Below are 12,128 nucleotides of genomic sequence, written 5' to 3'. Positions count from 1 at the left end.
GGGAGTGGAGGCTGCAGAGATGCTGGGCAGACAAAGCTCCAATAAAACACCAGACCTACAAGTCAATTATTTCTAGTCTTCACTGCGATTCACAGTTTCTTTTGCTCCTGTATGTAACTGCTTTTGCTATAGATTATACCCCCCTCCATGTCCCAGACATAACATATTGCCTGTGCTGTAAAGGAGCACTGGGTATCCTCATGGATCAACATATCAAATGTAATGGATTTGCTCCTCTGCTGGCAAGTCTTTCTGCCTCAGATTTACTCCAACATTTGCCACATAATTCAAAGGAAATAAACCCAGGTGACCTTGTCTCTGTTGCATCTGATTTCTTTGCATTGCTATTCTTACATCTCAGATTTGACTAATGTAGTAATAACCCACCCAAATATAGGTAACGATGTCTGGCAGATAAAAAAATGATTTTAAATATCTATCTTCTTATCCCAAAGATAATTTGCAAAGGCTCTGCCTATTTTGAAATGGAAAAGCAAGGTGGTTTTTGTAAATCTAGTAACAGTTAAATGTGTGGATGTTCTTCTAGTAATTCAGAATTGAAAGGAATTTGATAAGCTGTGATACCTGAAATATTCTCTCCTTACTGATATTTCAGCTAGCAGCATCACCATAATGGTGATACACTGTCTCCTGTGTTAAATTCTTTAACACACAGATGTGATGGCAGTGGATTGCAGAGTCCACTTGATTCCAATCCCCAAGTGCTGAGTGTGGCTTGCAGCCCTGACAGACTCGGCTGCGTGCCTGTGTTCTTCAGGGGATCTCCTCACAAGGAAAGGGGAAGTTTTATGTGACTACTGAGCCTAGGACCCTTAAAAAAATAGCTGTTCTCATCACTCCTAGCATAGATTAAAACCTCTCCCCAAGTCCTGTGCAGAACCTGGCACATCTGTGTCACAGCCAGATCTGTTGTGCTTTGCAGGTGGTTGATAGTTAGTCTGGAAATATGGAAAATCCGACTGCTATTACTTCAGATTGCAAAAAAGCAGCTCCCAGCATTGCCACTGCACTGTGCCTTGCTGCTCAGAAGAGAACATACAGTTATTTGTTGATAACTGTTATTTTTCATAATAATATACACAAGAAATTGAATGTTCAGCTTTGTTTTCATAAGATAGAAGTAATTTATCTCCATATAACACCTTGAGGTCAGTATTTGCAAATCCAGATTTGCAAAAACAGACTATCATGGAGAAGAGATAAATGATGGTTCGTTGAATATGAGCAATGAGAAAAACATAATTTAGTCTAATGGAGCAACTTGCAAGATCTTTTGCATCTTTTCTAAGCAATCTTGCAATTTCAGAGGGGTCTAGAAATCAAATTAGTGCTGAGAATCGGGGTTTGTTTTATCAAGTTCTGAAAAAAGTTTGCTGTGAGCAATCTTACAAATTACAGGGGACCTTAATATTACACATCAATGAGTTTTAGCTAAGTGTTGATCTAAAAACTACAATGGTTCGATATTAGGCCTTTTTACTGACCACAAGTCTTTACAATTAAACCATTGTTTAAAGCTTCAATACCAATGCTGACAGGTAAAAAGTAGATAAAATGCCTGTTAAAATGTTTCCCACAGAACATCAGAGAGGAGTAAGGTGTTTGTAAGAGATCAGTGAGAAAAAGTCTCATAGCAATACTCTTTTTATAATATTCTTATATTATTACTCTCCAAAGTAATAGTATAAGAATATCAGCTGAAATACAGAATAAATTAGAGAACAATGCCTATTTGTTAGCATTTGTTAACACAGTTGGGATTTGGTTTAATTCATATTAGTGTAAATTTTTTTAATGTGGCTTGCTTAGCATGTCTCACTCATCACGTCTCCTCTGCAGGCTGTAAATTTACAACATAAACTGTAAATACACTAAAATATTTGGTTTTCAATAGATGGTGACAGCTTGATGAGAATTTCTCAGTGAATTATTGGAAACAAGTGTGCACAATAAGAAAAAAAACAAGCTTCAGAATTAAAAGAATTATGAGATGACAGATGTAAGAGTTATACTTTCAGCAGATACTCCTGTTTCAGCAATGGCTCATAATACATCAGACAGTAAGAAAAACAGAGAATTTCTCAGGTTATGGATTTAGGAAACAAAAACTGGCATGAACTGCTGAAGGTGTGGCATCAGTTTCTGGACTTCTTAATTAAGGAAAAAAGGCAACATTTGAATAGTGAATGCAATTAAAGTTCTATTTAAATTTAACATGGTGACAGTGGTTGAAATGGAGCATTTGCTAGTGTGAGGACCACAGAATATGTCAGCTTGCTTTTACTAGAGAAATATCACATATGTATTACTCTTCATTATGGTATTTCCTCAATGAAATCCTGAAAGAACTTTAGAAAGGGTGTTACCTGGCTTGTGACAAATCTAGGTCTCGAGTCATCAGCATACGCAAACCTTCTTCATTAAAGAAAAGGTTGTTTCCTCCAGACATGATACCACATTTCCTTGATGGCTTTCCCCCACTCACAAGGAGGAATCTATCCGACTCCAGCTGACCTGAATACACAGAGAATACATATTTATGATTTACTCTCAAGTGCTCCTGCTGCAAGAGTGCTACTTCCAGAGGAAGAGAGATAAATTAAAAATCACACACTGACTGAGAAATATTCAGTGTTTCCAATGCCATGTATTCTAGAAAGCTGACACAAATGAAACCAAAATAAACAAAATAAACCCAGAAGTATGAAATCTGGGGTCTTAGTTTCCAGTTATTCACAAGGTTTTTCACCTTTCATCATTTATCTTAAGGTAACAACAAAGTATTCAGGTCTATAAAGAAACTTTGGCTTCCATGTGGGAGCATGCAGACAAGAGCTGACAAAATTGAAAATGAGCCGCAGCACCCGTGAAGGGATGGGTTTGGTTCACAGGTGCTGCTTTATGAAAACAAGCTCCTCTTTCCCTGCTTGCAAGCAGGGGAAACCTCAAAGGGATTTTAGAGTTGTGTGCTAGATGCTGTGTGTGCCCAGGCATGCGTGAGGATTTGAGTTCCCTCCTGCCTTCCCTCTCTTGGGTCTGCTGTGGCTGCCGAGCACTTGCTCCCACTGCTGAGACACTTGGTCTGCTCTGAAGCCATTATTTGCTGTAGCAGGGCGAGTCAGATTTCCCTTGTAGTGAGAAATGACACGACCTTAAAGCCCTCTGCTGTTTGCCTCTCTTGCAAATGCTGTGTCTGTGCTAAAGTCAAACTACCATCAAAATATAATTTGCTTCCAAAATTGTTTTCTACACACGGAGTTTCAGGAAATTTTGTTTCAATAAAGATTTTGTATTCCAACATTAACAGTGCATCAGGCATTCACAAACCTCTTGCAAATGCATCTGAACAATTTGGTTTGAGGGAACACCCCCATGGCATAAACTCTAATCAGAAGCATGCAGGGGTGAGGAAGGCTTTGCTTTTCAATCCCTTGAACCCTGGGTTGCGCTAAGACAGGCAGGCAGTACTCAGAGGCCTCTCCACAGAGGTACCTTCAAAGTCATCCTTGAGGAAGTCGGCGTTCTTGGTGCTGATCCTGCAGGTTGGCCCCGAGTAGCCGGGGTCGCAGATGCACTTGGTGCCGTTGACGCAGCTGCCGTGCCCGTTGCACATCTCCTCGCACTGGGGGCCGATGTACACGTTGTCAATGGCCCAGGTCACGGGCTGGGACCCAGCAGGGTAAAATCCCTGGTACCACCTGAACCTCGCCAACCTGAAAACGGCATAACGTGTGCTCATTTTAAAGAAAAGTTCCGCCTCTTTTTGTATTCCATACATGTATTGTTATATGCACATACATATTATTCTTTCTGTTGGAACTGGCTTGGTAAATAGATTAATTCTAGAAACTGACTGCTGACCAATTCCTTCAGTACCTCATGCATCTTTATGTTGATGTTCAACCCAAGTACTGACAGAAATAAAAATAACATTATTCCTTAGCTGAAATCCCAAAACTGAAAGACAGCCATGATTTTCAAAATTTAAAATCCAGCTACTCTTAACTCCATCATTCATGGGGAACATGAGTGGCCGTGGTCTGGTGGATTCCCTTCTGCTTTGGTGTACATTGTGTGGGTCAGACCCAGCCACTTCCACCCTCTCCTGGAGAGTCAGATTCTACTTCAGGCTTCCACTGTGCCCCCAGGGAGACCACCTGTCGGGGTGGAGTGGCAGGATTACCCTCAATTACCCAGAAAGAAAACATGATCTGTCACGTCACCAGGTATTCAGCTTGCTTTCAGGCAGCTTAATCTTAAACCAGGCTGATACTGCAAGTTGTTAATTTAAACTATATTCTCCTTTGGGTGCTGTCCTGTCATTTTTAATTCATCTCCTAAGTACTACTTACATCAATACTGCATGTAAAAAGGAACCAACTGGGGAAGGAGGGAAAACAAATTGAGATGAGGAAAATACTTGAGAGACTAATTTTATTCCCATTTGAGAAAATGTTTTAAGGGAGGAAGGAAACCAGAAGACTGAGAAGGGAGAAGCACTTAATTGCTTTGCGTGTTTAATGTGCCTTGTTAAAGATATCTAAATTCAGCAGGCATATCAATTCCATAGGTAATTGTAGCTGGCAATATTTTTTCCTTGATATGCTAAAAAGAAATTTTTATGAGGGGATTTAGTTGACAACCAATAATTGATGGGTGGGGACACTACTAAGTGTCACAAGAAAGATGCCCAAGGACCAGCATTCTGCTGGAAGTCAAAATCATTGACTTTAGTGTGCCCTGAGGGGAAGGTCCCAAGTGTGAGGCTGGAGGTGTTGTAAGCTCCTCCTGAGAGCAGACCTCTGCCCCACAGGCTGGATTTTTTTTCCTGAGACAAGTCAGCTCCTTCTCTCAGGGTTGCTCCTGGTGAGGGTGAAGCACGGGTTGTGTCTGAAGCAGAGAGTGAACCACTGCTTATTTGGGGTTTCTTCTCTGGCTCAACAGGCCCTGGACCTTCAGGACATAACTGGAATACTAATTATTACTTACAGCTGTCTGCTGAGAGCATATATTCATTTCTAAAATTACATATGTAGTGGAAATAACTTAAAATGTCTTCATCCCCAGTTAAAATATAACCACTCGACATTTGGGGGATGAAAAGGCTGGGGGATTTTTTAGAATTACATACAGAGAAAGGTTTGGATTTTTTTTCATGTTATTCCAGTGGATTCTGGTGGAGAAATCCCTCCTTGAGCCCTCTGGCCCAAGGATTTAATGCACTGAATGTAAACTACTCTGCACTACTGGGCTTGGCTGGCTGTCAGCAATGGGCTCCTGGCCTGGTGTGATGGGGAAGGAATAGAAGGGACGGTAGAAAAACAGGATAGAAGCACTCAGGAACAGAGGACTAAATCAAAATCCTGGAAGGTCTGAATGGGTTAGGAGTCTACACAGTCAAATTTTTTATTTGGAGGGATGCATTGATGATTGGCTAAAGGGTAAAGTAATTCTTTTGCACAAACCCAGGAAGTACAAGTGAGCTGCTGAAAGAGATGGGTTACCTATTCCATGCTTGAAATGTTAACTGTCATGAACCAGAAAACTCAAGTTTAAAATTTAAACATTTCCTTAAATTATTAAACATTCAGTCTTTCCAAACTTGATTCTTATTTCTTATATAGGTCTTTTCATACTTTCAGAGGCACATATGGGGTCATTTATTTAGTGGAGAACCCACTGACTGCAGTAGTTTCATACTCAGTCTCATAGCTGCATAGACTCATAAAGTCTCATAGTTGCACAGCTCATTTTCATTCATACATGCTACAGTTTAATCATTAATAGTGATCTTTTACATAAAGTGACTTGATGCTAGATGACAGTTATTCCTGAAAAAGTAAACAGTAATGTTTTTACTTTGAAAAGTTACATAGTATTATCCCTGGTAGCACATAATTGTTTTTCTATGCTGTGTTATCATCCAACCTGATTGACTGAGACTGTATTTAGATCAGACCATTTCTTCATACTGAAGCGGAATCAAGCTTATACTAGCTCACATTTTACTGCATTTCCTTAAGAAGCTCAAATTTCATGCAAGAATATCATCAGTGAGTTCAAATGGCTGATGCAGTTCTGTAAAAAACACAGAACATGCTAAGAACAGTCAGTTTTGCATTAATTTCACCAAGCAACTCCCTTCTATTAAACTGTCATTAATTAAATATAAAAGTGATAGGAGATTGCCTATGGTTGTTCTGCATCAGCATTAGGCACAATATGATTTGGGGAATCACCTGAACACTAGCTAACATTTAAAGCAAAAGCAGAGAAAAATTGGTCATTCAATCTGCTCTACTGCTGCAGTTCTTTAGCACACTCTTGTGCTGGGTGGAAAACATAAATAAAAGCAAAGCAACAAGCAGCTGGGCAGGAACAGAAGCTGGACACTTACCCACAGAGGTGCAGTTTGCCAAAGTGAATGACCTCCCTCCTCCAGCCCTGGGTGGTGCCTGCGTAGTAAGTGCTGCTTGGGTGATGCTCAGTGGAGCAGAGGGAGCTGAGGTGGCTGCTGCTGCTGGAGCACAGGGGGAGCAGCAGGTGCCACGTGGCCCCCAGGTCTCGGGAGAACTCCAGCCTCACTGGGTCCGCAGAGGAGCTGTCGGTGGTGCAGCCAATATTGATCTGGGGGACAAACACAGGAGGAGGTGACACGGGGCAGACTGTGGGACTCCCTGTCATTCCTCACCTTGGTCAGCCTCCCCCATTTGGTATGGTATTTGTTAGTCCATGAAAATGGTGATTTGGGAACCCGTTTAACAGCAGGGATGATGCACTAAGGACACGCACATGAACAGGAACTCTTGCACATTGCTCTCCTGTCCATGAGGATATCACACTAGGGACTATGATAAAATGAATATGATAAGAAATCCCCAACAACTTCTACCTAGAAAAACTGTGAAGTTAATTGGGCAAGTCCCAAAGGAGAGCTGCCAGCATTGCTGGAGTAAATGCACCAGCTCTTACTGGCAGGTACTGAAGTAATCACAGCATCAAGAAAAGGTGCATGATTAAAAGCAGAAATATTAAAACAAAAAGTGCCAACATTAACTTTTTGTTAATGCTGAGCTGATAATTGCTGAGCTGCACTGTGATCTTCGTTTATGTTACATATTAAAAAAAAAGCTTATCACCTCAATATGTTCAGCTTTCACACTCACTACCTATTTGTTCACACATAATGGCAAAGCCCTAGAGCATCATAGCTGGATTTGATTTAGATTCACTGTCTTAGTTTGGCAGTGTCAGACTTCTCAGGGTGTGCTTACAAGATTCCTGCTATAGAGAAGAGTAGAAAAGGCAGAACATGAAAACCAGTTCTACTACTGAAATAAATACAGAATGTTTAATACAGAATCTGAAACAACCAGTGCAAATTAGTTGGTTCTCCTGTTACACTGATATTTAAATCTTACAAGTTCAAATTGCTTTTGTAAGAGAAGACAACTTAGTTCTTTCAAGAATGACTGTCACATAAAATAAGATGTACTGTACTTATCACGCACCAAGTAAAAACCAATTACTGATGAAATGCAAAGCCTGCATTAAAATTATGTAACATTTTAATATTTTTATACATCTTTGTAGCAAAAAAAAAAGTCTTTGTAACATGCTGTTCTGTTAAGAAAATCTATTTGTTTCTAAAATGCAGTAATACTTAGAACTGTGCCTGAATGTTGAAAGTGTATCCTACATCGAATTTCCTTCATCACTCTTCAGTGCACATGAATCCCATCAACCTACATTTGAATAGAAGGTTTGATTTGTCTACTCATCTGGAAGCTTAGAGAGATGCTTGACCCAATATAGGTTTTGACTCTTGAGACACAGAGAGAAACTACTGCATTATGCATAACCCCTTCATTTACACTAATGTTCTCAAAAACGTGAGCTGAAAATGATGTTCTTACCACATATGGAAGTAAACATGTAGATTTTATGAGTTAATGCTCTCAAGGCCTATGAATGTCTTAAAGTCACCCCAAACATTTTTGTTCTACAGGCTGTAATCTATATTTTAAAAGAGAAAATGGTTTGCATTCAATAATTTATGGATTAGTTGCATGACAAATTGAAGAGTGCATGAGTACACAGCTAAACCTAATTTTCCTGGAAAATCCTTAGTATCATTTTAGTAAGTTTTATAAACTTATATCATTTGCTGATTATTATGTAGCTCATACTAATGCAAAAATGTGTCATATTGTTGTTAAAAGCAGCCTGGTAACTGTGGCATGGCAATTTATGTGACAGATTCTTTTCCACTTTTTTAATGACAATATAATGACCTCTCTAAACTAATAAATACTAGCTGGTTACTCCCATCAAGAGCTGCCCCAGCCAATGCACAGTTTAGATTCTAGGATAAATCAGAAACACAGTTTAGTTTAGACTCTGTTGTCACTGGGGTACCTGTTTCCACTGATTATATGAAACACAAAAATATGCTCCTTATTCATGAACTTTAACACTCTAAAATGGGATGACTTCAGGCTATGATAGCCAAAAAACAGCTTCACCTAGAGCAGCTATGATGTGAGAGATGCAAAAGGAAAGCAGAAGCTTGCCTCTCTGAGAAAGTACAACAGTGCAGTTAAGCCAGCAGGCAGGAAAAATTATTTTCTACTGTCACAGATGAAGTTGTAGCTCTCCACTGGTCAGGCTGTAGAAATGCTGCACTCTTACCTCGTGAAGGGGCAATTTGGACCCTCCTTATCTTTTGCTCATCCTCTTCCCTGCCAGTCGTGACTCTCCAATGTATGGGACAGGGACTTTACTGCTATCAGTGCAAGTACATAGGCATGGACAAAGTAGTAATTTAGGCAAGAAAGTAGAGGACTTTGAGGCAGAAATTTCCCTTATCTGTGTATTAAAAGCATCATGATAAATTCTCATGCAGGAGCGTAATGTCAGATCAGTCAGAGGGGAAATTGGACAGGCTTCTCTATTTGGCAATCAGAACATCTGGGCAAATACACCAGAGCACAATATAGAGGAACATGAAGCAAAAGGCCAAATAACTTTCTGAGGACAAGTACCTCAAATTGGATGATAGTATTCTCATTCACACTCAGGTCCCTTGTGGTAATCGAGTGCTCTCCAACTTCATTGGAAACAAATACCATTGCTGAATCTTCCTCCCTGAAAATCAAGGGAAGGAGTGCTTTAGACTCAGTTTACAAAGTCACTTCTTTCTACTTATTGCTGAGAGAATCTTACGGAGCTCTTTTAGACGAATATGGGCAGTAAAGGCCAATGTTTCCACCAGGATAGAAAAACCAGTTGTCCTCTTTAGGACCAAAGTCAAAGGTATCCAAAAGGATAATGGGATTCTTTAGGTTATTTCCATCAATAATGAAGTCATCAATAATCCAGATTTCTTCTTTTTTACCTACAAAGAAAATGGAAATATTCCCGTTACTCCTGTTACCTAATACTAATATTATTAGAGAGCAGAACAGCAGCCAGTATTTATGGATTATGCGAAGAAGAGGATGCTGAAGGTGTGGGATCACTATTTTCCCTTTCCATGATAATATTTCCCATACTGTTTTGCAGTCTGACCCAATGGAATTAATTTTTATTCCCTGAAATTTATAGAAGTCACAGCAAAACAAAGAGTGAAAAGAAATGGGTGTTGAACAATTATCTTCTATTTAAATCACATTTACTTTGAAATTCTGTCATTGTCTTCTTTAATTAAAAATCACCTAAATGAGCAGTTGCTACAGAGTCAAAGCAGCCTGAAAGTGAATTTCATTTTATGTCCTTGCACACAGCAGCTTGTGTTTGCCTGAGACAAGGTCTTCCATGGAGAAGGAAACTCCAAAACTCCTTCTCTCCAGTGGATTATGTATTCATATATGCCAGAAAACTGCTATCCTCAAACTGAAGAGGAAGGATTAAATTGACACATCTTCTGTGTAATATTTTTCCATTTATCTAGAAGTGTTTGAGTTTATCAGAGAAAAGTTTAGATAATTGTTTTAGGCAGGACACATCAGAAAAATGAACTGAAACAGGATTGTCAGGACCAGATTTGAATTTGCTTTTTTTGTTAGGAGTGTGCTAGGAATTTGCCTACATGGAATAAACTGTTGCTGAATCACCATGTCTAAATGATTGCTGTAATTCTTTAGAGCTGTTAATGTCACTTTCTGCTTAGAACTGTGCTCAGAGTAAATGAAAGCAGAGGAGAGCTTCCTTCAGCTGGCACATCTCCTGTAAGGAGGAATGAGCTGAGCTCCTCTTGTGGTTTTCCATCCTTTACAATTTAATCAAAAGATTAACTGCTCACTACATACTCTTTCTAAATGGGTTTTTAATGCCTAGTTAATTCTGAGCAAGGTAGGCCCAGTTCCCATTTACACTTGGGACGCTTTTGTATAATTGGAGCATCCTAATGGGGCCTCAGTGTAAGTGAGAATCATGTCCATTAAAAATAATGAGAACCTGAGTGAAGTTAACTTTATTGGTGTTGCTTGATCTCCCACTCCCTCCAGGGTCAAAGCTGGTGCTTTTCTGCACACAATCCAGGGCTGGCAGGTGAAGGTCCTTCACTTTAAAGCACTCAACCATTTTATAAGACAGTAAACATAATCCTGCAGTAATCCTAATTGAAGGAGTTCAAACACAAACCCCCCATGATTTAAGAGTCTCTGTAATTGTTCAGTTCAGAAAATGCACTCTTTTGGAGCTGCTGAGCTGTGCAAGCACGGAGCTGGGCTCCAGGGCTGTCCCTGCCTTACCAGTGTTGTAGGGCTGCCAGAGCCTGAACCGCGTCGCGTTGCTTTGGGCCGCGTGGGGCAGAGGAACGTTGATGAAGAGGACGTCTGTGGTCTGGGTGAAGTAAAACTCGTCTATCAGGTGCCAGGTGATGCCACCATTGACAGAATACTGCAGCAGGATGGAATGAGACCTCTCAGGGGTGCCTGGAGCACAAAGGACATGGATTTATGTTCATCAAAATCCCGAAGGTTCAAACAAGTATAAACGAAATTATGTTGCTCTGACATCCACCACAAAGAAGGGGCTTCCTTCAACAACAGCTTGAGCTGTTGAAATGTTATATAAACATTGTACACATAGGTCTTTCTGTGCTTTGCCTTGCTTGTTTGTCTGCAAAATGTAAATGAAATAGGGCTTAAATTTATATTACTGTTCATTATACATATAATCATAGTTAATTACTTAGATGTGAAGCTATCTAAGTGTTATGTATTTTAGATTAGAACACACCAGGTCCTCCTACTACAAACATATTCCAGTAATACAGTATTTATTTGTTTGGTTTGTCCAGACACCAGACATTATCATCTCTATCAGTAGCACCCACAGATAAAAACACAGTCCTTATCCTCATAAATTTATGGGTCTATGGCTCTCACTGCAGACACTGGGATGAGGATATTCATGTCCACAAATTATATAACTGATGGAGAGCACTGAGGATCTTTATTAGCATGTTTTAACACCAACAAAGCAATATTCTGTGTTTTAAGCTTGGCCTAAAAGTCAGTGGAACTGACAGTAAAATCTGCATTTTCTAACTACCAGCTCCTCCTTTTTTTTTAATTAGAGCATTAAAGAGTAAAAACCAGAAGCTCTTCACAGCCCTAGTTATTAACACATGCTAATTAGAGCCCAGCACTCATTCTTGATGCTGGTTAGCAAACACAAGCTCAGCCCCCAGCCTGTATTTGGCCTGTGCCTAACTTGCTGTCCAGGAATACCAGTGTCCAAGTGATGGTATGTCTGAACTGAGGTCTCACTCAGACACGTACACTCTGCTCCCTTCATGGTGTGGCATGTCCCCAGAAAGTCAGGAACCAGCAGAAGGAAAGGACTAAGGGACAGTTTCTTCACCCCTGACTCACTGTATGTTCCTGGGCAAGATTTTTCCTTGTTCTGTACATAAATTAACCACATTTGCTGAAACCAAAGTGCCTGATGCACATGCTCCTGCTCCCCTCTGCTCCAGTGCTAAGTATTCAACCATTCATTAGCTGTGGAGCAGAGCAGGGAAGAGCTGTTTGCAGTCAGGAGCTGATTTCAGCTTATCTGTGGCAATTAACAGTAAACAACATGCTGCTTGTAACACT

At 40.1% G+C, this 12,128-nt stretch overlaps 1 protein-coding gene across 1 annotated transcript in view; it reads right to left on the bottom strand.

The window, feature by feature from the left end:
- The window catches only part of RELN (reelin), a 277,609-nt gene that overhangs the window by 34,937 nt on the left and 230,544 nt on the right, over positions 1-12,128 (bottom strand). Inside the window, exons 38-43 of the mRNA XM_063396915.1 lie at positions 10,776-10,958; positions 9,247-9,418; positions 9,066-9,168; positions 6,419-6,648; positions 3,514-3,734; positions 2,388-2,535 (exon numbers count right to left, since the gene is read on the bottom strand). Coding sequence (XP_063252985.1) covers positions 2,388-2,535; positions 3,514-3,734; positions 6,419-6,648; positions 9,066-9,168; positions 9,247-9,418; positions 10,776-10,958 — 1,057 coding nt within the window. The remainder of the gene's footprint in view (positions 1-2,387; positions 2,536-3,513; positions 3,735-6,418; positions 6,649-9,065; positions 9,169-9,246; positions 9,419-10,775; positions 10,959-12,128) is intronic.

This window comes from Prinia subflava, chromosome 4 (assembly GCF_021018805.1).
Source record: "Prinia subflava isolate CZ2003 ecotype Zambia chromosome 4, Cam_Psub_1.2, whole genome shotgun sequence".
NCBI lineage: Eukaryota > Metazoa > Chordata > Aves > Passeriformes > Cisticolidae > Prinia > Prinia subflava.
The sequence above is the reverse complement of the archived record's forward strand: the minus strand, read 5'-3'. Positions and strand labels throughout refer to the sequence as shown.